This window comes from Carassius auratus, chromosome 35 (genome assembly GCF_003368295.1).
Source record: "Carassius auratus strain Wakin chromosome 35, ASM336829v1, whole genome shotgun sequence".
Classification (NCBI taxonomy): domain Eukaryota; kingdom Metazoa; phylum Chordata; class Actinopteri; order Cypriniformes; family Cyprinidae; genus Carassius; species Carassius auratus.
This window is the reverse complement of record NC_039277.1, coordinates 4,641,981-4,667,506: the sequence shown is the minus strand read 5'-3', so window position 1 is coordinate 4,667,506 and position 25,526 is coordinate 4,641,981. Positions and strand designations below refer to the sequence as shown.

General features: G+C 37.5%; 1 protein-coding gene and 1 pseudogene across 1 annotated transcript; one reads left to right on the top strand and one right to left on the bottom strand.

Annotated features, from left to right (window-relative positions):
• Window positions 1-120: 120 nt before the first annotated feature.
• LOC113054091 (sorting nexin-18-like) lies at window positions 121-23,719 on the top strand. Its single transcript, XM_026219406.1, has 5 exons — window positions 121-1,793; window positions 3,447-4,430; window positions 22,893-23,040; window positions 23,216-23,405; window positions 23,592-23,719. Exons 1-2 carry the CDS (start codon window positions 347-349, stop codon window positions 3,692-3,694), a joined length of 1,695 nt encoding a protein of 564 aa, XP_026075191.1. The 5' UTR covers window positions 121-346; the 3' UTR covers window positions 3,695-4,430; window positions 22,893-23,040; window positions 23,216-23,405; window positions 23,592-23,719.
• On the bottom strand, window positions 6,245-18,056 carry LOC113053890 (chondroitin sulfate proteoglycan 4-like; annotated as a pseudogene).
• Window positions 23,720-25,526: the final 1,807 nt, after the last annotated feature.

Sequence of the window (25,526 nt, the reverse complement as noted above, 5' to 3'; positions counted from 1 at the left end):
ACACTAGATGAGACTGTGCTGGTTACAGTAAGTGAAGTTGCTCTGTGCAGGGGCAGAAGGGTTTATTCGTGACCCCGGGGTGATTATTCTGATTGGCTCCACCCTCGATTATTCTGCCCCGGACCGCAGCGCATTCAGCGACGAGAGGCAGGCGCACACAAAACCCACCTTTTCAACACTCTTCTGAGAGGATTTCCCAACTGTTTTTACAGGGTTATGTCTTCAGACGTATTTTGGTAGAAAACAAAAGGGGAAAATTCCTGAAGAGGTTGATTTAACGGGACGGCGCGGAGGAGAGTTTGTTGAAACTTTGTAAACTGAGTTTACAAAGCGTTTCCACACAACTATGGCGCTCAGAGCGAGAGCTTTATACGACTTTATCTCTGAAAACCCCGGCGAGATCTCTGTGACAGAGAGTGAGCTTCTAACGTTGAGTAGTGAAGAGGTCGTCGATGGTTGGTTGGAGGGCACGAACAGCAGAGGGGAGACGGGGCTCTTCCCCGCATCATACGTGGAGATTATAAAGACTGACACATCACTACACGGTAACGGGACATCCGCCAGTCAGCACTATTACCGACAAACTAGTCCTCAGAGGAGGGACACCTCAAATGAATCGACTCCCACTCATTCTGCTGTTTACCAGGGACATCTTCAGCAACAGCGACACAGTTTTCAGACGAGCCAGGGAAGTGATGAGGATTGGGACGATGACTGGGATGACAGCGGAACGGCGGATGAACACGGGGGAACACCTGAAAAACGCGCGAGTGCTCAAACGGGATATCCCATGACAAGCACCCCAGCTTCTCGACGTGGAAGTGCGCAGCAGTCCAAAAGCACAGGAACAGTTGGGAAAAATCTCAATAGGTTTTCCACCTTTGTAAAGTCGGGCGGTGAGGCATTCGTTTTGGGGGAAGCTTCAGGTTTGGTTAGAGATGGAGACAAAATATTTGTGGCTATGGGCCAGTACGGTCCTGAATGGCAAGAGAACCCGTATCCATTCACTTGCTCTATCGATGATCCTACAAAACAGACCAAATTCAAAGGCATGAAGAGCTATATGTCCTACGGACTCACGCCTAGTCATACTCAAATCCAGGTGAATAGAAGATACAAGCACTTTGACTGGCTTTATGCACGGCTTGTAGAAAAATTCCCTGTCATTTCGGTTCCTCACTTGCCTGAGAAACAAGCCACGGGTCGATTCGAAGAGGATTTCATTTCAAAGAGGAGAAAAGGTTTAATATGGTGGATGAATCACATGACAAGTCATCCTATTTTATCCACGTGCGACGTTTTCCAGCATTTTCTCACCTGCAGCACCAATGACGAAAAATCATGGAAGCAAGGCAAGCGAAAAGCTGAGAAGGACTACCTAGTCGGTGCTAACTTCTTCCTCACTATCTGTCCTCCAGCTTTACCGCTTGACCTGCAAGAGGTGGAATCCAACATAGATGGTTTCAAAGCGTTCACCAAAAAAATGGACGAAAACATCATACAGCTCAATGTCACTCTTAATGAATTTGCCAGAAAGCAGATGACTGGTTTTAAAAAGGAATATCAGAGGGTTGGACAGGCTTTCAGACTTCTGAGTGAGGCTTTTGAATTCGACCAGCAAGCATATGCAGCTCCATTAAACAAGGCCATGGTTCACACGGGAGACGTCTACGAGACCATTGGGGATTACTTTGCAGAGCAGCCCCGTCAGGATTTGGAGCCAATTTGCGATCTTTTAGCGATTTACCAGGGCCACCTTGCAAACTTTCCAGACATTATCCATGTTCAGAAAGGTTTGGGATTTTTCTCTCGTGTTTGCTCGAATACTGCTTGTCAGAATGGCATGCCATAAAATATGGATTTAGGTCAGTAAGTCAGTAGTTTATGTACATGCCATCAGCTTAAACAAGTGACGCCACCATATGTCAAGTTAATATTTAAGTGGAAACCTAAATCAGAATCATAAACTGCTATTTCTTGAAATTAAACAAGCATCTTATTCATACTGAAATAGATGGGTGGCTTTCTAGAAAATATAAGCTTCTGATGTAAAATGGATTTGCTTTTCTTAACTTTTTGCGCCATATAGCAATAGGTTCTCGGCAGTATGTCAAATGACGTCCTGATTTCTTCCTGGTGTGAGAGAGAGATAGCATATGAGGCCTGCTGGCTCTCGTAGCTTGAAATGTTAGTATGGTGGAATGATGCCAGCCCTGTTGTCACTCCCACATCCCTTTGGTCTAATCTATTTTTACTTTACTGTGACATAAAATAGACTTATGTCATCCTTTTCTGTAGAATCATATCTCTGGCTTTATATGACGCAAATAGTTAATGCGATTTTGAAAGAGAAATCGCCAGTCTGCATAAAACATCTGATGCTGGGAAAGCTTTTGTTTTGAAGGCTCTAATCCTAAGGTTAGGGCCCCAGCACAGGGTGGCTGTGAATGCTTACACCACATTTTAACACAGAGACATAGTTATCCTGATGCCTCGGATGTAGAAACAATTTTTTTAGCTGAACATTTGATGTACTGTATGTGACTGTCTTCTTAAAGCCACTGTGAAACTACATTCAGAACTTATTCTATTTCCGTAATCAGAAATATCGCAGAGTGAAATGAGATTTGGAGAGAAAAAATGTAGACCAGGATTTTTTTTTCCATCTGGAATTGATTGGATTGTGAAAAGTAGGTGTTACATATCAGAATGGAGCCCGGTTGGAGGGGAGGGGTTGAAAAACAAAAGGTATTTGTCAGATGAAGACAGGAAATTATTTTCGGAGGCAGAGCAAGTTATTACATTTTGATACAAGAATCCAATGCCATACTTTTTTATTATTTGGAATACTAATGAACTGAGTCATGTGCATTAAGACCAGGAACATGCAATTAGAAAGTAAGTATGTAAGCGCACAGGGAATATTGATTTCTCCTTGAGAAATTCCAAAGAGAGCTGTAAGCCATAAATCAGAAGCCTGACTGGTCGGAGCTTGCTTTTTAAAGGTATAGTTCACCCAAAAATGACAGTTCTATCATTAACTACTCACCCTCAAGTCGTTCCAAACCCCATAAGACCTTCATTCATCTTCACAACACAAATTAAGATATTTTTGATGCATTCCGAGAGCTCTTTAACCCTCCCATAGACAGTAAGGGTCAAAGAGCTCTCGGAATGCATCACAAATATCTTAATTTGTGTTATGAAGATAAATGAAGGTCTTATGGATTTTGGAACGACTTGAGGGTGAGTAGTTAATGGCAGAATTTAAATTTTTGGGTGAACTATCTCTTAAATGTGTTAAAAATGAAAATGCTCTCAAAGAGTGTATATGTGTGTGTGTGTGTGTGTTTGCACACGTGATTCCATGTAATAGACTTTAATACTCTAGCTTAACCACTGTTTTCCTTGTTTTTCCCTTTGTGTCCACTTCTGTCTTTCACCAGGAGCCCTCACTAAGGCCAAGGAGAGCCAGAAACACGGCGAGGAAAAAGACGTCAATGCAAGCGGAGGCGTTCACGACCGCTGCAACATCATCTCCTGCGCTACGCTAGCTGAGATCCAGCACTTTCATCGCATTCGTGTGCGCGACTTCAAAGCACAGATGCAGCATTTCTTACGGCAGCAGATCAGCTTCTTTCAGAAGATCACAGGCAAGTTGGAGGAGGCCTTTGACATGTATGATCAAGCTTAGGAGCTAACATTCCCGAACTTTTGTCAGAGAACTGAAATACAAAAATAAATAAGCAGCCCTTTTTATTATAGATACATGAAAATACACTTATTGTCTTGTAGGAGTGTTTGAGGTGACTTTGAGAACAAAAACGTGCCAGAAATTGATAATTGTCCTGAAAATGTAGACTTCATTATTAATTAGTAAAATACCATATAATATGAATACACATAAGTCATAACTGATTTGAGTTGAAACCCTTGAAACATAACCACAATTTTAAGTTTACATTTTAGAAGTAGTCGATATAAACTACATAGATTACCGTACTCACTTATAATTGTGTGCCTGTACTGAAATGCTCTTTATTAGTGGACTCATTGCATGGACTTGGACCTGGGGTGATGTTAAATAAGAAAAGATTTGAAGGCATTCATGTCTTTTGAACTTTCCTCTGATTCCAGTGAATTTTAATACAGATATAAAAATACATTATGCATTTGAATGTCTTATTGTGTCGGTCTGTCAAGTATGGTTCTTTATGATCCTTGTCAAGTTACACTTTTGTTAACCTTTATCTAATCTGCTCTGAGGGAGAGGCCTGTGTCTGTTTCACATTAAGAGTTTGCAAGAGAAAGACAAGACACATTTTCTCAGCCCTGGAGGAGAAGTGCAAAGGAACAATGACCTAGAAAACATGGGCTGAATCCTCCTTATCTAGAGGACATTCCAGACGAGGCAGAGGGGATCACTCACGGTACTACTGTACTAGCACTTTCATTATTCAGTTTAGATGTTTTCTTCCATGTTACAGCATAAGTATTTTTGTTAGTTTTACTACAGCAAATGAGAGCTCAGTGGATTTATTTTAAGAGCTCAAGAAGACCAATACCAGCTGTATGAGGAACAAAAATTGAAGTGAAACCTTAAAAATGGAACTGTGGTTCTCAAACTCTGGACCAGTGGTGGTTCATGAAAGATTCCCAGCGATCTTCCAGTTGTTATTGGCTGGTTTAACAAAACAGACCTAAATTGAAATATGTATTTAACAAAAAGAAGAAACATTTAAATAATCAACTCTTAACAATGAATTATGAGTAATACAACAATCAACTGTTTGTGTTAAGATACATTTTGACAAACTGACTCACTTTGATAATGTAACTCAATGTAACACGTCAATGTATGCTAAAGTACCTTCCAGATTTTTAGCTTGCAAATATTTGGCTTGTGTAAATTCAGGAAAAGCAGTCATCTAGTTAATTTCAAAGAAGAACAAAAGCAAAGGGTGAGCAATGAGAGCCGCACCTGAGATTTGGGTTGTTAGGGGTTATGCGATTTTTGTTTTACTCGTTAAGAGGTCCATCACCTAAAAAACCATTTGAAAAAGAATAAAAGTGGAAAAATAATCAACTATCAATGAAGAGTAGCATGCTCAGCCCTCAGAGCTCCAATCAAATTACCTCTTGAAGGAGACTGTACCATTATAAGTTTCTGTGCTTACTAGGACAAAAAAAAAAAACAGAGCTGTCTGGAGCAGTCAATCTCTCACTGCGTTTGAATTATTCATCAGAGCTAAAGTTAGGCTTCTCTTTCCACACACTCAGGTCCTTAATCATGAAGAATTTATTTGCACACCCTGATCACTAACAAGCCCACGCTTATTGCGTTAAAAAACAAAGAAGAAAAGAAGGACTTAACTGTTATTGTGTTTTTCTGAACCAGTTAATAGTTGGTGCAATATTAATTGTCAGTAATGTAATGCAATGCATAACTACACTAATGTGTTGTATACTGTGTGAATCATAAATATTTACTTGTTATATTTCAAAAGGATTATCGAAAAAGCAGTAACTTTCAGATTTATACATGTAGTGACAATAATTTTGACGTTAACATATCTAAACTCAGATAACAATTATCTGTCACACAGACATAAATACACACATAGGGTCTACATGTAAACATTCATAAATCTGTAGCCCATAGTAAATTACAAGATAACAAATACAGATTGTCATATTTCACTTTCACATTATAAAATTATTCAAAAGAGATGGGTCTGAAGCATATTCATCATTTAAGCAAAGAAGATGTCACAATTATTCATCTTTCAATAGCAACACATATCTGTTGCATATCCTGCTAATGCAACCTTGCAAGGAATGTAAAAATCGTGGTGCAATATTTTTAAGGGAAGATTTGTGTTTGTGGTCAGCATAATATTTTTACATTCAGACACTTCTTTAAAAAGCACCTTTGAGTAGTTTCAGTACAATTTCATTACATTCTGACAGACTTCAGACTTTCTACAGCAAATGTTACCATATAAATAAACATAAGGCATTAGGTTAAAGCATAGATCTATAGTGTTTTTTTTATATTTAAAGAGGAAATTATTTTTAGTTATTTTTTTTAGAAGTACCTTCATACAAGTACAAATAAACTGAATAATAAAACTTTACCTTGTCTAATTCTACTTACCTGTAGGCTTAAATGTAATAACAATGCTTTATTATTTAAGCAATCCTATAATCATTAAAACAATAATGTATTGTTACTACATGAAGGCTTAAGTAGAAAAATGACCTATATCAGAATTTTATAAAACCAAGAACATTTGATGTAAACACTTGAAAATATATATTATATATATGGTGTTTGCTCTCTAAAAAATTCTATTTGTAGCCCATTGCAAAAACCCATTGTTTGTCACTGGGGTAGTCCCCTCATCTTCCCATAAATGGAGTATATTATTGCTAATGTATAATGGAAAATGTCAGTGCAAAATATTCTGACCGTGTAATAAGATTTTGTGGCTTTCTGGGTTTGTGAAACAAAACTAAACTAAAACAAACGATCAAAACCACAAAACATCTGAGCTGTGGCAGGACAAAACTAAAACAATAGGACCAACATAAAAAATGAATGTTAAAATTATAGTTACTTGGTGATCTTTACCTTGATACTAAGCCAAGAGACTTTAAAAAACCAAATTCCAAAAAGAGTATGATTAGATATTTAAATTTCTCAGTGTATTGTATGAAACTAACTTTCTTCTGCCATTAATGCCTAGATTTGGCTCAGATGATGGTCATGCACAGTGATAGTTCACAAAGTTGGTTCAAGCAACATCTTGATGTGATAAAAAGAGTTGAGTCAAACCCAGTGTAGGTTTCGTTAAAGGGATGGTATTGCTGGTAAAATTGTTCAAAGTTGGCAACTTGGTCGGCTCTGAAAGTAAATGCTTACCTTTAATGGGATCATAAGGTAATACTATGTACACAAATTCGCCCTTGGCAGGCTGGACATTGGCAAAAATGAGTCATTAAGTGGATGGACTGTTGTGACATTGTACCTGGCAGCTGTTGTATTGTCATACATGTCACGGAAGTTGATGTTTTCCTCAAAAGCCACTCTGCCTGGTTCCGAATCCCTGAACGAGAAGGACTACACCGAGTGAGAGGCTCCTCCAAGGTCAAATGTGACTTTGACTATAGCTTGCCATGTTTTGGTGGCTCGAGGATTTCAAAGATGGGATCGCTAGCACCAAGGGTGGCCAATTCCGTTGCATCCAAGACGTCCTTTCTTAGCTTCACTGGGATGCCATCTGGGATCCATGAGAACCATGACACTCCCATGACTTGGTGGGCTTGTAACTGAATACTTAATGGATGCATGTCTCTCATTGGTCACTACTGCTAGGTTCTCAAATGTCACTGTGGTCTGGCCTTGCAGCAGTCAATCCAGTGTTGTTGACCACACTGATGGTGATATTCTCTACCTCTACACTGAAGAGCTTGTAGAGTGGTCTGTGGAATCCATCAGTGATGCTGAAGTAGATGACCCCGATTAGAGTTTCCTTTTTTTACAAAGTGCAACCTTTCATGATTTACAGCAGCCTGGGTGAAGGTGCTGACAGTCTTATTGAGCTGACCATCCAAAGGCAAGGAAGCCATTTTTTGGGCTGGCTGATTACAGTATAAAAAAGCTCCTCAGGTGGAGTGTCTTGGTCCTCCACATAAAGATTCTCAGGATCCAAGGACACGTGCAAATATAAAAATGTGTGCAGGGTTCAGCTGTGCTGTTGTTGTCTGCCACTGTAACAGCATTGATCTTAAGGAATTCCTAAGGAAGAAATCTTAAGGAAGTACTTGTTTTGCACAAAAGCAATTCTGTCCGTGTCTGGCAGTGTATGCCTTGCATTTTATGATAAATGCTGGCATAAAAAACATTAGCATGGCTTATAGTGCCCAAGTTAAAATACTGTGTGTAAAATTATAAAATAATGTGTGCTCTTATAATTTTTTGTACAGAATCCCATGAACTTCGCCCCAATCGGGAGCTGTATGTAGGATATGTTTGCTCATGTGTTTTCAGTCCAGCTAACCTCACACCATTTCATTTCATCTACCCAATTATTTAACTATGACAGTTGAGTTATTGCAAAAAGATGGGCATTGTGACACTGTAAAGTCATGAAACTATGGCACAATGTGCCTTTTAAAACCATTTCCATAGGTTTAACGTTATATTATCAGCTCAGAAAATATGTTAATTTGACTAGAAACTTGCGAGTTCAGGAAAAAAAAGTGGATAAATGCGATTTAATATCACATTTTAAAAATAAACCAGCTTAAAGAACAAGTCAGAAGGAGATGGGGAAGTGTAGGCACTATGTTCTAACATTTCCTTTGTATAGTTGGCTAAGATAACATGCAAGAAGAAATTTCTAACTGCCAAACAAAAATTGTGATGCCAAAAAATACATTTATTTGGGCTACAGATATGGGCTGGTGATGACATCATGACAATGACATGCAGAAGGTATGTGCAAACTTGTTAAAGTTGTTGGCCCTACAGATATAACACAGTACATATTGGGAACAACTTTAGGTTATGCTGAATTGTTTTGACAAGGAAAAAGCAACCCTGAAATAATATATATCTTCAAAACGTCTATGCTGGATGACATCTGTGGTAGAACATTTTAGTTTATTTTAGCAATGCACCAGTTCTTCTCTGGAATTAAATAACATATCCATGTGAACATACTTTTGAAAAGAAGAACACATTTTAACATCGGCCAACTAAACGCATATGCAGATTTCATAAATACCATGTTTTGGTTGAAGGATGAGATTTCTTCATCTTTTTTTCACATCAGGCTGCCAAATCTTGGAGGTGAGGTCACAATATACGTGATAGTGTGATTCCCATAAATATCATCAAAGTCATTTGTGGTTATCAGCAGCTCATCCTCTGTAATTAACTTTGAAGAACCTGTAGAAGGATACAGGAAATACATCACAGTATCATGTACCAGTATAATGTACCATTACTGTTTTAATATTTAGGCTAGTCTGATCTTTACTTCTTACAATTCAGTCCAGCTTCTTCACTCTGCTACAATATTTTGTTCTTTTGCTACCCTATCGCTCCATGTATAAGTCACCCTTACTAACGCCTTTTAACTAAAAGGTTTATAATTTTTAATATTAACAGCACTACATTTGTACTAGTACAAAATAACACTTGAGTTTTACTTGAAGAAAGCAACAACAAAAAGTCCTGGGAAAACGTTGAGCTCCTGATTTTTGATGAACACCAGAGATTTGGCTGCATCATTGAAGATTTGCCTTGGAGCAAAGTTCGCCCCATCGTTGACTTGAATGTGAAATCCTCCTGACAGGACACAAACCTACTGAAAGGATCATGAAAAATCGATTATCAAATCTTATGAGCACTTAATAACGTAAACTAACCTTTATGTACAAACACCAGCTGGCCATGATGGATATGCTCTTGGGTGAAGTTAATAACAGGCCTGGAGGGGGCGCTCTTCAGGGCTAGATGCCCATTACTTGGTTTAGTGATTATTAATTCTAGGCTCTCGGGAGGAGAATCTGGATCCTCAGAACTGAGATCTACAGTGGTTATCTCTTTCACAGAACCTTCCCACACCTAATGAAAGAACCGTGATGATGTCAGTTTTGCTCATGTTTTGTCAGTTGAGGTTAAATATTTTTTACTATTATGTATATATACAGGTCCTTCTCAGAAAATTAGCATATTGTGATAAAAGTTCATTAGTTTCCATAATGTAATGATAAAAATTAAACTTTCATATATTTTAGATTCATTGCACACCAACTGAAATATTTCAGGTCTTTTATTGTTTTAATACTGATGATTTTGGCATACAGGTCATGAAAACCCCAAATTCCTATTTAAAAAAATTAGCATATCATGAAAAGGTTCTCTAAACGAGCTATTAACCTAATCATCTGAATCAACTAATTAACTCTAAACACCTGCAAAAGATTCCTGAGGCTTTTAAAAACTCCCAGCCTGGTTCATTACTCAAAACCACAATCATGGGTAAGACTGCCGACCTGACTGCTGTCCAGAAGGCCATCATTGACACCCTCAAGCGAGAGGGTAAGACACAGAAAGAAATTTCTTAACGAATAGGCTGTTCCCAGAGTGCTGTATCAAGGCACCTCAGTTGCAAAAAGTGTGTCAAAAAACGCTGCACAACGAGAAGAGGTGACCGGACCCTGAGGAAGATTGTGGAGAAGGACCGATTCCAGACCTTGGGGGACCTGCGGAAGCAGTGGACTGAGTCTGGAGTAGAAACATCCAGAGCCGCCATGCACAGGCGTGTGCAGGAAATGGGCAGCAGAGAAGCAGCACTGGACTGTTGCTCAGTGGTCCAAAGTACCATGTCAGTGCCATGTCAGCTGCTGGTGTTGGTCCACTGTGTTTTATCAAGGGCAGGGTCAATGCAGCTAGCTATAAGGAGATTTTGGAGCACTTCATGCTTCCATCTGCTGAAAAGATTTATGGAGATGAAGATTTCGTTTTTCAGCACGACCTGGCACCTGCTCACAGTGCCAAAACCACTGGTAAATGGTTTACTGACCATGGTATTACTGTGCTCAATTGGCCTGCCAACTCTCCTGACCTGAACCCCATAGAGAATCTGTGGGATATTGTGAAGAGAAAGTTGAGAGACGCAAGACCCAACACTCTGGATGAGCTTAAGGCCACTATCGAAGCATCCTGGACCTCCATAACACCTCAGCAGTGCCACAGGATGATTGCCTCCATGCCACGCCGCATTGAAGCAGTCATTTCTGCAAAAGGATTCCCGACCAAGTATTGAGTGCATAACTGAACATAATTATTTGAAGGTTGACTTTTTTTGTATTAAAAACACTTTTCTTTTATTGGTCGGATGAATTGAATGCTAATTTTTTGAGATGGGAATTTTGGGTTTTCATGAGCTGTATGCCAAAATCATCAGTATTAAAACAATAAAAGACCTGAAATATTTCAGTTGGTGTGCAATGAATCTAAAATATATGAAAGTTAAATTTTTATCATTACATTATGGAAAATAATGAACTTTTATCACAATATGCTAATTTTTTGAGAATGACCTGTATATATATATATATATATATATATATATATATATATATATATATATATATATATATGTGTGTGTGTGTGTGTGTGTGTGTGTGTGTGTATTGAAAGTCTAGGCCTACATAGTTTAAGCTGGTTTAACCAGTGTTTTGTTTGTTTTGTTTTGTTTGTTTTACTAATTGTATTAGTTGAATGTACCACTATTTTAGTAATAGTGCACAAATTTGTTGGGTCTGTGGGAAGAAGATAAAATCTGTCATTTGAAAAACACAAGTTGCAGTCGTGTTTTACTGTTTTGGTGTGCTATTTGTTTTATGTTTGTTTTATATAACTTAAAAATGAATTTCACATATGATATATGATAGGATATATTTCAATACTAGACATATGAGTAGAATACATATTAACTTAAAGGAAAAACCTCACCTTGAGAATCCCGTTGACAGTTACAATTGGAGGGTCATCAATTATGGCTGTTATTTTGACATAAACCACAAACGGCAAGCTTTGCTTCCTGATATCTGTAATATTGGTCACGACCGTAAAATTATCAGTCACGGTCTCACTTCCATAACGGATATACAATATGTATCCATGTTCAGTCTGTGCTGTGGCAAAAGAAAGTGTACAATTCTTTTTTATTATAAAAACTACTAGTGAACACATTAATAGTGAATGTTATCCTTTCATAACGATGATATATACGTATTTAATTTACTTAAATAAAGAGTGATAAATGTATTGCCTTGTTTTAACCTTTGTTGTGTTGGAGTAAAGAGAAACAAAGTAAACAATTGAAGAACAGAAACACACTTGAGCTCTTGTGAAAGATGGAATTGGGACACCAGGGATCCTTGAGTGTTTAATTCGTCCATAAAGAGACCCCTCGGTTACACCTTCAGATATGAAGAGGACAAATCATCCATAACTTACCCCTTTGTGAATGAACAGCACTCTCTTCTAAGTCTTTCTGATGGAATTGATAAAGCTCACCAATAGGGATCTTTTGTCTGGTATAAAGCAGATCTTTGTCATCAAAGTCTGAGTCAGCATCATGGTAGCACAAATCTTACAGAGTAAGTAACCTCTGGCTGTCATGCATCACATGGAAAACTATCCACAACACGGATGAGTTTCTTAACCAACTGGATGGAAATATTAAATATGCCCTCCGTGCCTCGGGTCTTATTTCTCAGAGAGCCGATAGAGGCCAGGAATGTAAATGCATCATGGGTGGTTTCTATATCATCATGGACATACAAGATGTGTTCCTCTATAAATAAACATGGCAAATTTCGAGAATACTTGTAAGTGAAACATGTCCCTTGTATCATCGTGTGGCCTTTCTAAGAGCTCATATTGCAATTTGTGATCAGTAATGTCATCTTGACTGAAAGTAGAGTTCTTTTTTAAAATCATATAATCGAGATGTCCTTTCTTTGGTAATGTCCAATAAACAAATGTGAAGGTAATTTTCCCAAATTCTTGCACTCTTGGTAAAAACATGAAATTGTTAAGTTGTCTATGTGATTTTCTGTTCACCATCTATCTCCACCTTATTTCGGGTGATTTAATGAATCCAGTGTACTCTAATCAAAAACAACTTCTGGAAAAAGTGCATGTCAAAGTGTTCCTCTATCTCTGGAAAGCCTGAACCAGCATTCGGGTTTCCAAGGACTGAGAACATCAGGTTTGTGGAGTTACTGTCAGGGTTGACAACCTTTACAAATACAAGCTTTTCTGAAGATCCAGGATATAATAAAACTTGCATCTATAACAGTTCACTGGCATATTAAAAGTGATATTGTCAATGTATAATGTAATATATTTGAGTTATAAGATTTTTTAATAATACTGCTATGTCATAATTATTCAACCCCTATTCAACATTGCTGTTTTTAAATCACTTATTTGCATGGTGGGGAATAAAACAGTCTCAAAACACAATTAAGCTTTTAGAAACTCTATTAAAAACAGAATTAGCTTGAGCTGTCACACATACAGTTTGGCCCATGCATGTATTGAAGTTAAGTAGCAAAAATGTCAACAGAGATCTCACAAAAGCAAAAGAGAAGAAATATTGTATTACTTTAGAAAGGCTAAGGCTATATGATGATTTCCAAGACATTGAGAGTTCCTAGAGACACAGCTCTCAGCCTTATTCCTTAGCTTAAAGTGTGTTTTACCAGAAAATCTTTGAGGTTGTGGAAGAAAAAGCACAATATCATAAAATGTTTAATCAGAGCAACTGAGAAAAAACCTGCAATGTACAGCCAAAGACTTGCAAGATGACCCGATGAAAGGAGGAAAACCATTTCAAAGCAGTGTGTAAGAAGATCACTAGACAAGTATGGCCTTTATGTTGAGACATCTCAATGAATACCACTCTTGATCAAGAAGAACAAAAAGCCAACTTGAACTTGATAAAATTCATTTGTGTAGACTTGTGGAGCTCTGGAGGAATGTTTTATGGAGTGATGTGACCAAACTGGAACTTTTTGGACCCATGGATCAGCGCTATGTCTGCTGCAAAAAAGGCAAAGCTCATAAGCAGAAGAACACCATCTCCATCCTCAAACTTGGAGGTGGATCAGTCCTGTTATGGGGTTTCTTTACTGTAGAAGGAAGTGGAAATCTTGACTGTATGAAGGACATCATGGATTCTTTGGAGTATCAGGCCATTTTGACAAGAATTGTGATGCCTTTGGTTCAAAGACTAAAGCTGATGATCAATGGACTTTCCTGCAGGACAGTCATCCCAAAGTACACATCCAAATCTACTTCTGCTTGGTTCAGGGATCAGTCATAGAATGTACTTGAGTGATCTGTTCAGTCTCCAGGCTTAATTCTCATTTCAAATATCTGGTTGAATTTGAAGAAAGCAGTGGCAATGTGAAAACCAAAGATTATCAGTGATCTGAAAGCTTTTTCAGGTGTGGAATGGGCCAAGACTGTAGTAGAGAGGTGACAGAAGCTTCTAAACACTTACAGACAGCGTTTATTGGTGATTTTAAAGAATAAAAGATTCTGCACAAAGGGGGTTGAATAATTTTGAACATGAATGTTTAGAGCCAATTCGAATTTTATCATGATTCATCAATGTTCCATTCCCAGAATCACTCAAAAGTGTATTAACAAACTTTCTCTAATACTTTACCGATGCCTTTGTTAAATTGATTTCATAAAATGTTATACTCCACAGCAAATTGACTTGCAAGTCAAGGGGGTTGAATAATTTTGAACACAACTGTAGGTCCTCAGATCCTCCATGGACATACATAATCTTTCCGAGCCAGAGATCCAGCATACTCAAAAGTGTTCTCACCCAGATCAGGGTCAACATCCAGTCGGAGCTGCCCATGAAACTAATCTGCGACTGACGGATTCCAAGTTTCCAGAGCTCTAGGTTAATCTTAAAGTGTTTAGACTTAAGTGCTGCCAATCCACCTTCAAGAACCTCCAAATCCTTTAATAAAAGGAAATTTATCTTATCCATCCCAGGTAGGACATCTATGATATTTTCAGAATCTTAACTTATTGACTTGTGGTACTGGGTCCAAGCTGTTTTTCTGTTTCACAACCAACAGAAATATCCTTGATGACCAATGCTTTCAGAAGGCCCATCCTTTGGTAATTGACCGTGATATTCCTAAAACAGCTTTTAAATGACCTTCTTCCCATACGCTTCCCTACCATAGAGAGCAATCCATACTTGCGGACTTCTCTGTAAGTGCTGACATCGACTCCACCTAGGAACAAAGATCAAGTAAACTGTAACACTGGTATTTATCCCAAAGCTAGAATTGTGCATCTCCAAACCCAAAGTAAAGTGAAGATTCAAATGAGATAAATAGAGCCACAAAATGTGCCATGCCCCATCATTGACGACCATCAAGGAACGCAATGCTGTCTTCATTACACCTATTTTAATGATAGCAACAAGCCTGAAAAAACTTATTGAATCATTGATAGTGGCTAAAAACTGTGGGCTGCAAGTGACACTTCAGGAATCATTTTGTTTCCAGAGTAAGGCCTAAGGGAGGAAAGGAGGCTATGCTCATTGAACAGAACCTCATCCAAACATCCTCGAAAGCCAAAAGGAATTGTGTGTGTTGAAGTTCTACGGTACGCCAGGTCAGATCATTTAAGGGGATACCCTTCTCAGACCAAACAGTCCGTTCCCCAGATCCAAGCTGAATCTGCACCTGACAGAAATGGACAGAATATCTTTTAACTAATGTAGGAAAAAAACATTTTAAAAAGATAATTACTCCCGGTGTCGCTAAGAAAATCATACTACATAAACTGCAGGCAACAGAGTTACACCATGTCAGTATTCCTCAGCATGAAAAGACTTGTCAGTACAGTGATGCATGTGGAGGTTAAGACTATGAACAGAACTTTCCTGTCTGGAAGCAACATGAAATCACTTGCCTTTTGTTTTTGCCTTTGGGGAAAAAATATCTGCATTGAGTGCATACTGCATACCTTATACGTCAGATACATGTAACTGCCATAAATGGGTAAAAGTTTAGGCTCAGTAAGAAAAACACTAATTTAAAAAAAATCCAACATACTGTAGTTTAGCAAATTCATCTAAACTGATCAACATATGCAACATTTCAAATCTCAGCCTCTTACAGCAGTTGCAAAACTGCGATGATCTCAGACAATGATTGTGCTATATCCGTACGCTAAAACATTGTTTGTTTTTGTTTGTTTGATATACATTCTAGAAAACGCATAAGAGAAACTAATGAATAATATGCAATTAAGTTACAAAACCTCTAATTACACATTACAATAAAGTCTATACCTACATATATTGTTGTTTATGAAGACCTCTTTTTAATACATTTATTTAAATGCAATGTATTTAATGAATCACCTGTACTCTACCAGAATGCAGCCCAACCAAGAGGAAGTGGTTTCCCCAGCTGCCAACAACAGCAGGCCGCTGGGTCTGGAGCTTCGAAACCGTACGTGGAAGACGTCTGACTTGACAACTCAACTGCTTTCAAAATGCTCAAACCCATCTCTGTAGAAATAAGCTGCAAAGTAATTTGTATTAGGATTTGTTAGTTTTTTTTCTTTCATAAAACCCATGATTGATGCATGTTAACTAACATTCTATACATTCTATGTACATAAACATTACACATTTCTTCACATCTTGCACTTTACAACAGTAAGGGCAAAGGACCCATTCCTTAAAACAAAATCCAGAGAGTAAGATCTCTTGCTGTTTGAGAAATATAACATACATTTAAATTACTTAATTTCATCCCCAAGCTTTTGTCTTTCCTCATAAGTGCATGAACTATTCTTACATACTCTTATATATCGGTTAAGTTAGATGCTGCTATTGCCTGAACAGCTCTGTGACAGCTGCTCTGTGCCTAGTTCAGTCTAGACTAAGTGCTGTTGTGCCTGCAGCCCTCTAATGCTGTATCAGAATTCAATGAATGCCTTTTAATGTGCTGAACGCCTTTTAAGAGAACAACAGTAGAGCTTAATTTCTAGTGCACTGTGTCAGAGGAGTCAATAGGGGTAAGCAGAGTGACTGGGGATGAACATGCTTTTCAAAATGCAAACCATACTGAGTTAGTAGGGTAGGGAATATTTAGTAATTCAACATGTGAGAGACAAACTGTAAACTAACCATTCACCACAATCTATCACATTCATCCCAATGCACTTTTTACACTGGGAAAAAGAAACGTCACATGAAAGTTTCATAAAATAATTTTTTGCCAACTAAAATATATTATAGCTTAAATACAGAAGAATTACACTCATAAAAGTATTTAAGTCATGAACACTGGGCATCATATTTTTAAATGCTTAAATAAACATTATCTAATTTTTCTAGAAATGTTTACTCAAATTTCACTGCTGGTTATATATTCGCTATATAGCCTAATCGTGTATGTGACGAACAAAAATCTTGAAGTTGTTTATAAAAAAAAATGCATTTAATTGCTAATTACACTCTCTATATGATTTAGTACTGGGGAAGGTCGCTTCAATGAATGCTGCAAGTAAACCAAATGAACTTGGACAGATCGGATTATATCTTATGTCAGTCATGTGCAGAAGAAACTTTTTTACAGCGAGGCATCATTACTTCATACATGTCACTATATCCAGTTATATCCTGTTTAGAAATGATTGTTCATATTTTATGTGGTTTGCATAATTAATCGTTACATTTAAGCAGAATACTTTAAACCAAACTGAAATTCTACCGAGACGAAACTAGAGATATATTGTATTAACTAGTGAAAATAAAACTATCTGTAGTTTTAGTGTCAAATTAAAAATATAAACTGATCATTATATTATATTATATTATATTATATTATATTATATTATATTATATTATATTATATTATATTATTACTAATTTCGTTGGTCTACTCACCACCGAAAGCTTTTCCACCGGTCAAACACGCGCCACAAAAACTTTTGCTCAAAAGAAATGTGAATCCACGTTTCACAGCATTTCAGATCAATTCAAATGTAATGCCTTATTGATTTAATTTTCCCTAAAGTACGTCCATTGTGTGACCTTAAATCATTGTTAACTTTAAATCACTGGACCTGCCTCTAAACCCATCATCTAGACAACTTCACGGGAGTGTGACAGGTTTCCCCGCCCCTTCATGACACCACCACAGACAAAACACCACAGTCTCGAAAATGTCCCAGCCTCTTCATTCATATTATTCAGTATGCTTATACTTCATACAGTAACAGTAATGAAAGGTGGTGAATTCTTAAAGCTGCAGACTATTTTTTTTTTCATTATTAGCCTATTTTTTATATGTTGTCTATTTTATTAAACATTTTGGTAAACGCAAATGTTGAATTGATAAAGTCGTCATTGTAAAAATAAATGGACTGTTTTGATTTCTGCAAAGAAGATTACCAAGTGCTGTTTGGTCATCTTTCGCAGAAATCAATACAGTCCATTTATTCTTACAATGACCACTAGAGGGAGCAAACATACTATATAAACTATTAAAACGTCCCTTAACCTTAAAACTGTATTCATATGCTAACATGTTTCATAATGAGTGTTAAAACTAATAAGATCTCTTCCTTTGTCTTTTTCGACATAAAAATTAAGTATGAAGTTACTTAATCCCCTTGAAATTACACCTTTGCACACAGATCACAACAAAGGTCAGAGGTTAGAATCTCTGCCTCACAGGATTATATCATGTATATTATATATTTTATTCTCAGGACAGTGTGAGTAAAGAACTTCTTTATTTAAGGCAAATGTATTTGCCAAACAATAAGTAATTGACAATGTTAATTTTTTTTTTTCGTTTTCTTTTTAATCATATAAAAACACAATGTTATTAAGTTTCTGTGACTAAAATGTTTTTAATGGAATGGTATTCCTTCAAGTACTTCAGAGTAATTCCACAGTAAATAAATATTGTATCCCTCAGTACCTTGGTATATCAAAGTACCATGGTATTACCTGATACCATCACAGTTTTGTTTTGGTAAGGGAACTCAAACAGTGAATGCAGACTGTCTATCTGACAGATACAGTTCACTATGGTGTCTGCAGAGGCAATAAGTCCAAAATGAACCCAATCATAAGTAGATATGCCAAGAATAGCAAATGTTAGGTAACACACACAAAATATTACCACAAAATATTTTCTCCAACTTTTGAACTATCTGGGGCAAAACTCTCCATTTCTGACTCACATCCAACTGCTGCAAATAATGACTCCCTATTGTATGGTTAAACTCTGTACCCCACTGTCTTTTAATATGAGGGGGTCCCATCTGCCTTGTTCTTTAACATGTAAAACATAAAAGTTCAGTTATTTCAGCTGCACTACTGAGTCATCTTAACACTCTTATAAATAGCGTTCAGGGAAAACATGTTTGTTTTTGCCAAAGCTTTAAAAACCTGTTGTTTTTGAGTGCCAGTCAAGTGGCCGGGATCCAAATGAAGGGGAAGAGAACACAGTCAGCACTGGGGCAGTTTGAAGAAACTGTTGACTGATTCACTTAATTCTGAACGTCCGTAATTGTTCCAAACGAACACAAGCCAGGCCTGTATCCTGTGATATAGAGCAGCGTGTTCTGGGCCATGTGTTTACTGCCATTAATCTGGCTGTGGTGGGTGGAGATCAACTGCTACATCAGGAAAGACTTATGGATCATTTTGACAAATGTAAATATGTCTTCAATGAAACATGTTCTTAAAGGAATAGTTCACCCAAAATTTTTAATTAGCTGACAATTTACTCATCCTTCGGCCATCAAATGTAGATGAGTTTGTTTCTTCATGGGAACAGATTTGGTGAAATGTAACATTATTTGGATCCTCTACAGTGAATGGGTGCCGTCAGAATGAGAGTCCAAACAGCTGATAAAAACATCACAATAAAACACACCACTCCAGTCCATCAAGAAACATTGTGAAGTGAAAAGCTGCATGTTTTTAATTAAACAAATTCATCATTAAGACCTTTTTAACTTCCAGCTAAAATACAGTCTATAATACATAATGTTGCTTCCTCCAGTGAGAAAGTTGTCTCATCTGAATCAGGAAAGAAATATGCACAGATCAAATATAAGCAAAAAGTCCATATCATTTCTAAACAAATATGTTGGTGGATTTTTATCTGAGAGGACAACGGTATTTTTTCTTGAGGAAGTGTTATAATGAATTATGGACTCATATTTTCCACATAAGTGACTGTTTAAAGTTAACAAATCATAATGATGGATTTGTTGCTTACAGAAATGCAGTTTTTCACTTCATGAGACATTAACTGATGGACAGGATTCATGTTCATTGTGATTTTTTTTTCAGCTGTTTGGACTCTGACGGCACCCATTCACTGCAGAGGATCCACTTTAGTAAGTGATGTAATGCTACATTTCTTCAATTCTGTTCAGATGAAGAATCAAACTCATCTACATCTTGGAGGGCCTGAGGGTGAGTCCATTTCATTTTCATTTTTGGGTGAACTATTCCTTTAAATGAACAAGTTTTACATTTAACAAACCATATGATCAGTTAATGTAAAGGAACCTAAATATTATAACTAAGAAAAGTTTTAAGAGCAAATATGGTTGTTTCAAACACATTACTGACCCTGAAATGGTTGCATAATGAAAAGGAAAGGTGAATTTTTTTCACCCCAAATGGCCTACTTTTTCAGAGATTACCAAATAAGCAATGTCCCTGAGACTGCTCCAAAAACCACAAGTTTGACAGATCAGTGTCGGCTTCCATATACTCTTAATTATTTCAATATGCAGTGGATGGAAAAAGCCTGCTCTGGACCGAGTAACTGGGCTACATGCATACTTTATTCGTGGATCATGGTGTAGGCTGACACCAGATTGCATAACAATCCACTTTTTTGGATCTCTGACTGCCATAAGACAGGCCGTATCCGGAGTGTAGGCCTCTGGAATAAATCTGGGATGTGCAAGAGCGAAACAATTGATACCAGACAGCAAACGCTCCTGCTAATTCTGATATGTTCTCTTCGATGCACATTTAAAGAGGAATTTAAACCATTTATAAACACAAAGTTATCGATTAGCATTTTGGTTGGCCTAAAGCTGTGGTGTCCTTAAAATTAAACAATAAATTCCTTGATATCACCAAAAATTGCATAGCAATATGCAAAATTATTTTAGCCTACATAGCCTAAATATTTGGCAAATAAAATTAACATTACAATTTAGGTATTTGACATAAGTGTTCAGAATGCTGTTTATATGCTTAGAAATGGCCTCAAAATGCCCCTGAAACTTGCTGTCTGCAACCCTATCAAAACAGAGCTGCAATCCATTTTTGAGAACCACTGCCCTCAAACATTTAGCAATGGCATGTGTATAAACACAAACAAACATGTAAATACAATCTGACTTATATTCTACTGCATTCAAATTCAATCAGAGTGGATCTGCATGCCTGCAAGACACTGTAGATGAAGGCTCTACACTATTAGGCAGAGGCCTCAGTGCTCAGGGGAATTCCTCTGACATCTGATCTGCTCAATCTAGATGCCTGATGGAGGGAAGGGCCAGCTGGTGGCCCTCACACACTACTGGGGATGAACAACTACATTGTGCATCCATTAAACTTATATAATGAAGAGAGAAGCACCATTAAAAACATTACAGATCGTAATTTACTATATATATACCCTCACATGTCAATTCCTATTAAACCAGGATAACAACATTAGCTGAGAGATTATATATTTAGTGATGTGGAATATCAAACAAATCCCTGTTTTGGGGTTTTCATTAGCAGTCATGTGAGAGAATGGATATGTCTGTAATTGAGAAGGGAAAAGCTGATCTCTGTGCTGATACTAAAGGGATCTGATGTGAAGGAGATTAATGAAAGCCCCCATTTGTCTGTTTCCATACCCACCCACTAGGTGAGTCTCCCCCCAACAGAAGCTAGGGGAGGATTACTAGTTTAAATCCCAGAGGCAGAGACAATTACACTGTTTAGACTGAAAGAAACACACAAGATGGAGGTCATAACAGGTTTTAGAGGCTGAGGCATGTTTATGGTGCATTACTATTGCTATTACATAACTCAAAGCAACCTCTTATTGACGACCCAAAATACCCTACTAACTGCCAAAAGCCTAACCACACAAAACTCACTAGAAACAAACCAGAGCACCTGTCAACACTATAGCAACATCCAAGCAACCATCCAGAACACCTTAGCAAATCTCTATAAACTGACTTGCAACATCCTAACTGCTAAGCAATACCCTAGCAACCACCTACAACATCTTAGCAACAGAGGTGAAATTGCAACAAATCAGAACAAATTAGCAACAACCTAGCAACTAACCAGAACACCTTATAAAAGCCTGCAACCTAACTGAGAACATTCTAACTGTTAAGGAATGCTCTACCAACCACAAAAACATTCTAAGCAATACAAGTGCTTTTGCAATGAACCAAAAAAAACCTACCAATCACATCGTATCATCCACCCAGGACACCACACCAAAAGTCTAGCAAGCACAAGTGACATTTTCTTCAAAAGTTAAAAAAGTTAACATTTTCGAATGTTTGAGTTTATTTAGAGAACCATCTATGTACTGGATAAGCTTCACCTTTATAGAACTTAACTCATGAACCCTAAACTATACAACCGGCTGAACCTAAGTAGCAGAACTGTGTAGACAGGGAAACATGTTCATCCCAAACACCACATGTTATAGAATACTAACCATTATAAATGATTTACTGATATTATAAGCAGTTTATCCCAGCTGAGAGGATGTGGATGGATACTTAGTGAGCATAATCTCTGCTGTGCTGATTTTGGACTTGGACAAAGACATACAGCATAACAGTCTGTCTGGAACATTGAGCAAGAGATGATCCAAGCTCTTTATCTCACTAAATGTGTGTGTGTGTGTGTGTGTGTGTGTCTTTTGTGATCCAAAATCAGGTCATTCACTGATTGATGCCCGAGGTCTTCCTAGATCGTAAGAACCAGGCAGACTTTAGTGCAGCAGAAAACAGAAAGGGAAGACAGGAAGGGAGTGTTTGACTAACTATACGGGAACAAATGCCATATTATGATAACCACCACCTGGAACCCACACTTCCTGAAATATGCTCAACATCCTTTTTTCTAGAAAGCTTGCAATAAAACCTCTCTAGCCGTAACTAGTATTATTATCTTGCATCAAATCCTCCAGTTGATATTTATGAATGTCCAGTGTTTGTGTTTTCTGTGTTTCTCCTGAAGCCCTGTATGAGCGGCTAAGACAATAGAGCTCCGCCACAGCTGTGTTTACCACTCTGGCCCCATTTCCACCTCTCGAGGCGGGCTGCTTTTAACAAACCTTTTCGAAAAACATACAGAGGCCCTAACGTATGCAGAGACACTCACTAAGGTAAGCCAACACCTTTATCAGCACAAACTTCTATTAGTGAAGTAGTGCATTGCCATACCAAACCATTAGCATTGCTTTACATTATGGCAACGGACACCAAGTGCTGTGGCTGAATAAGCAGAAAGGAAATGTAGCCATTCTCTGGCATGTGAGGTCATCTGCTGTTTTTCTTCAGAGTAAGGTTGAGGCCATCTCAGGAGATTGTTTGTTATTCTGGTGACTTGGCTGGCAGGTGCTCTGCGGTAGACGCTCTCACAGCTTCTGTGATTGTACCGCTGAGGCCCACATGAGGTTACCAGTCTGTTTGTCTTGATGAGAGGACGAGATTTCAAAGTCTGCTTGAAAAGCAAAAAGTTCACTGTAGAGTAAGTAGGTTTTTTTGTTTTTGTTTTTTTCAATTGTGATTCTCTTTGCTGGAGTACATTACTTTTTACTGTATAATAAATTTACACTTTTAATTAAAGTATAGCTAAACTACCAGCAATTTATCATTTCGTTACAATTTAATGCTGAAGTATTTATTTTCATAACACTGCCTCTGTTTGCCATAGGTCAACAAATACAGTCCTGCCCCAAACACATGCTATTTGGTCAAGCTAAAATGTATTATGTTGTGCTGGTCAGGATGTTTAAACAAACAGAATAATGTTTTGATAGTGCCACAGATGCTGTGTTACGTTTTCTGCACTTTAAATAATAACATGAGACTTTAATTTTACATAATATACTTTTTTTGCAGTACAGGAATACGTTTTTTTTTTGTTTTCATACATACGTACATATGTGACGAGTGGGGCGGGGCCGAGGGACGTTGGAGCAGGAGCGAGGCCGGTGGAGTGATTGGGAAATGAGCGACACCTGCTCGACCCACCGGTCTCGAGTCCCACGGAGGGATATAAAACCGGAGCGACGACGGTGACGGACAAGAGAGGACCAGGACTGGGTTTTAGTTTGTGTTTTGGTTTTATTTGTGTGCGTCAGTCGTCCATGAGGGGCTGACGCGCTGTTTTGTGTTTATTTTGATTATTAAAGTTTATATTTGATTGTCCGCCGGTTCCAGTCTCCTTCTTCCCGATGATTATGAAAGTTTTATCGTTACAATATATATATATATATATATATATATATATATATATATATATATATATATATATACAGTACAGATAAAAAGTTTGGACACACCTTCTCATTCAAAGAGTTTTCTTTATTTTCATGACTATGTATATACAGTACACACCAAAAGTTTGGAAACATTACTATTTTTAATGTTTTTGAAAGAAGTTTCTTCTGCTCATCAAGCCTGCATTTATTTGATCAAAAATACAGAAAATAATTGTAATATTGTGATATATTATTACTATTTCAAATAATTGTTTTTAAATGTATTATACTTTAAATTATCATGTATTTCTGTGATGCAAAGCTGAATTTTTAGGGATCATTGTCACATGATCCTTTAGAAATCATTCTAATATGATGATTCATTATCAAAGTTGGAAACAGTTCTGCTGCTCAATATTTTTCAGAACATTTGATACTTTTTTAGGATACTTTGATGAATAAACAGTAAAAAAAATACAAATAAAAAAAGAAGCTTTTTTTTTAAATATAAATATTTTGTAATAACAATATACACTACTGGTCAGTAATTTGGGGTCAGTAATTTATTTTCTTTCTTTTTCTTTAAATAAAATAAATGCATGCTTGATGAGCAGAACAAACTTAAAACATTAAAAATAGTAATGTTTAATCCAAACTTTTGGTCTGTACTATATATATATATATATATATACCAAATGGATTAAGTAAGCTCAGAGGAAACCACAATCCACAAGGGAGTAATTTTATCAATGATAATATACAAAAATAACACTACTGTAAACAAACATCCCAACTCCCAACAGCAACAGTGTCTCCACTGACAGTTGATTATGCCACATTTCTTACATGCTGTGACGCAGGAGCTGTTGCTCTCTGCCCTGTTTTCTTTCTTTTATCACTCTGGGTTGGAAAGAGAATGAGACATGGAGAGAGAGAGAGCAAACTTTGAGAATGAGATCCTGTCTGGTTGAGGTTGTTCTCCTTCAGTTTCCCTCTCTTCCTGAAAGTCCCTCCCTCTCCCCTGTTGTTTTTCCTGGCCAGCTGTACTTACTGTTCCCGCTTTGAGTGCATGTGCATGTATGTGAGCTTGAAGAGTTGCACTCCTATCCACTCCCTTTCCCTTGAGCTTGAACTCACTCACACACACACACACACACACACACACACATGCTCATAATGAACAGATCTGTCTGCATGGCTGCACAATGAGGCTCTGTCAGAATGTTACTACACTCTAACTCTAACTCTGACTGCTCTTTTAAGTAAGTGGTAAACAAATTTGGATCACGTAGGAGACGTAGGAGGGCTACAACAGCACTGAAATATAATGACTCAGCCATGTTGCAGCCCATCCTGTTTGTAACATTTTTACCTTCCCTCCAAGG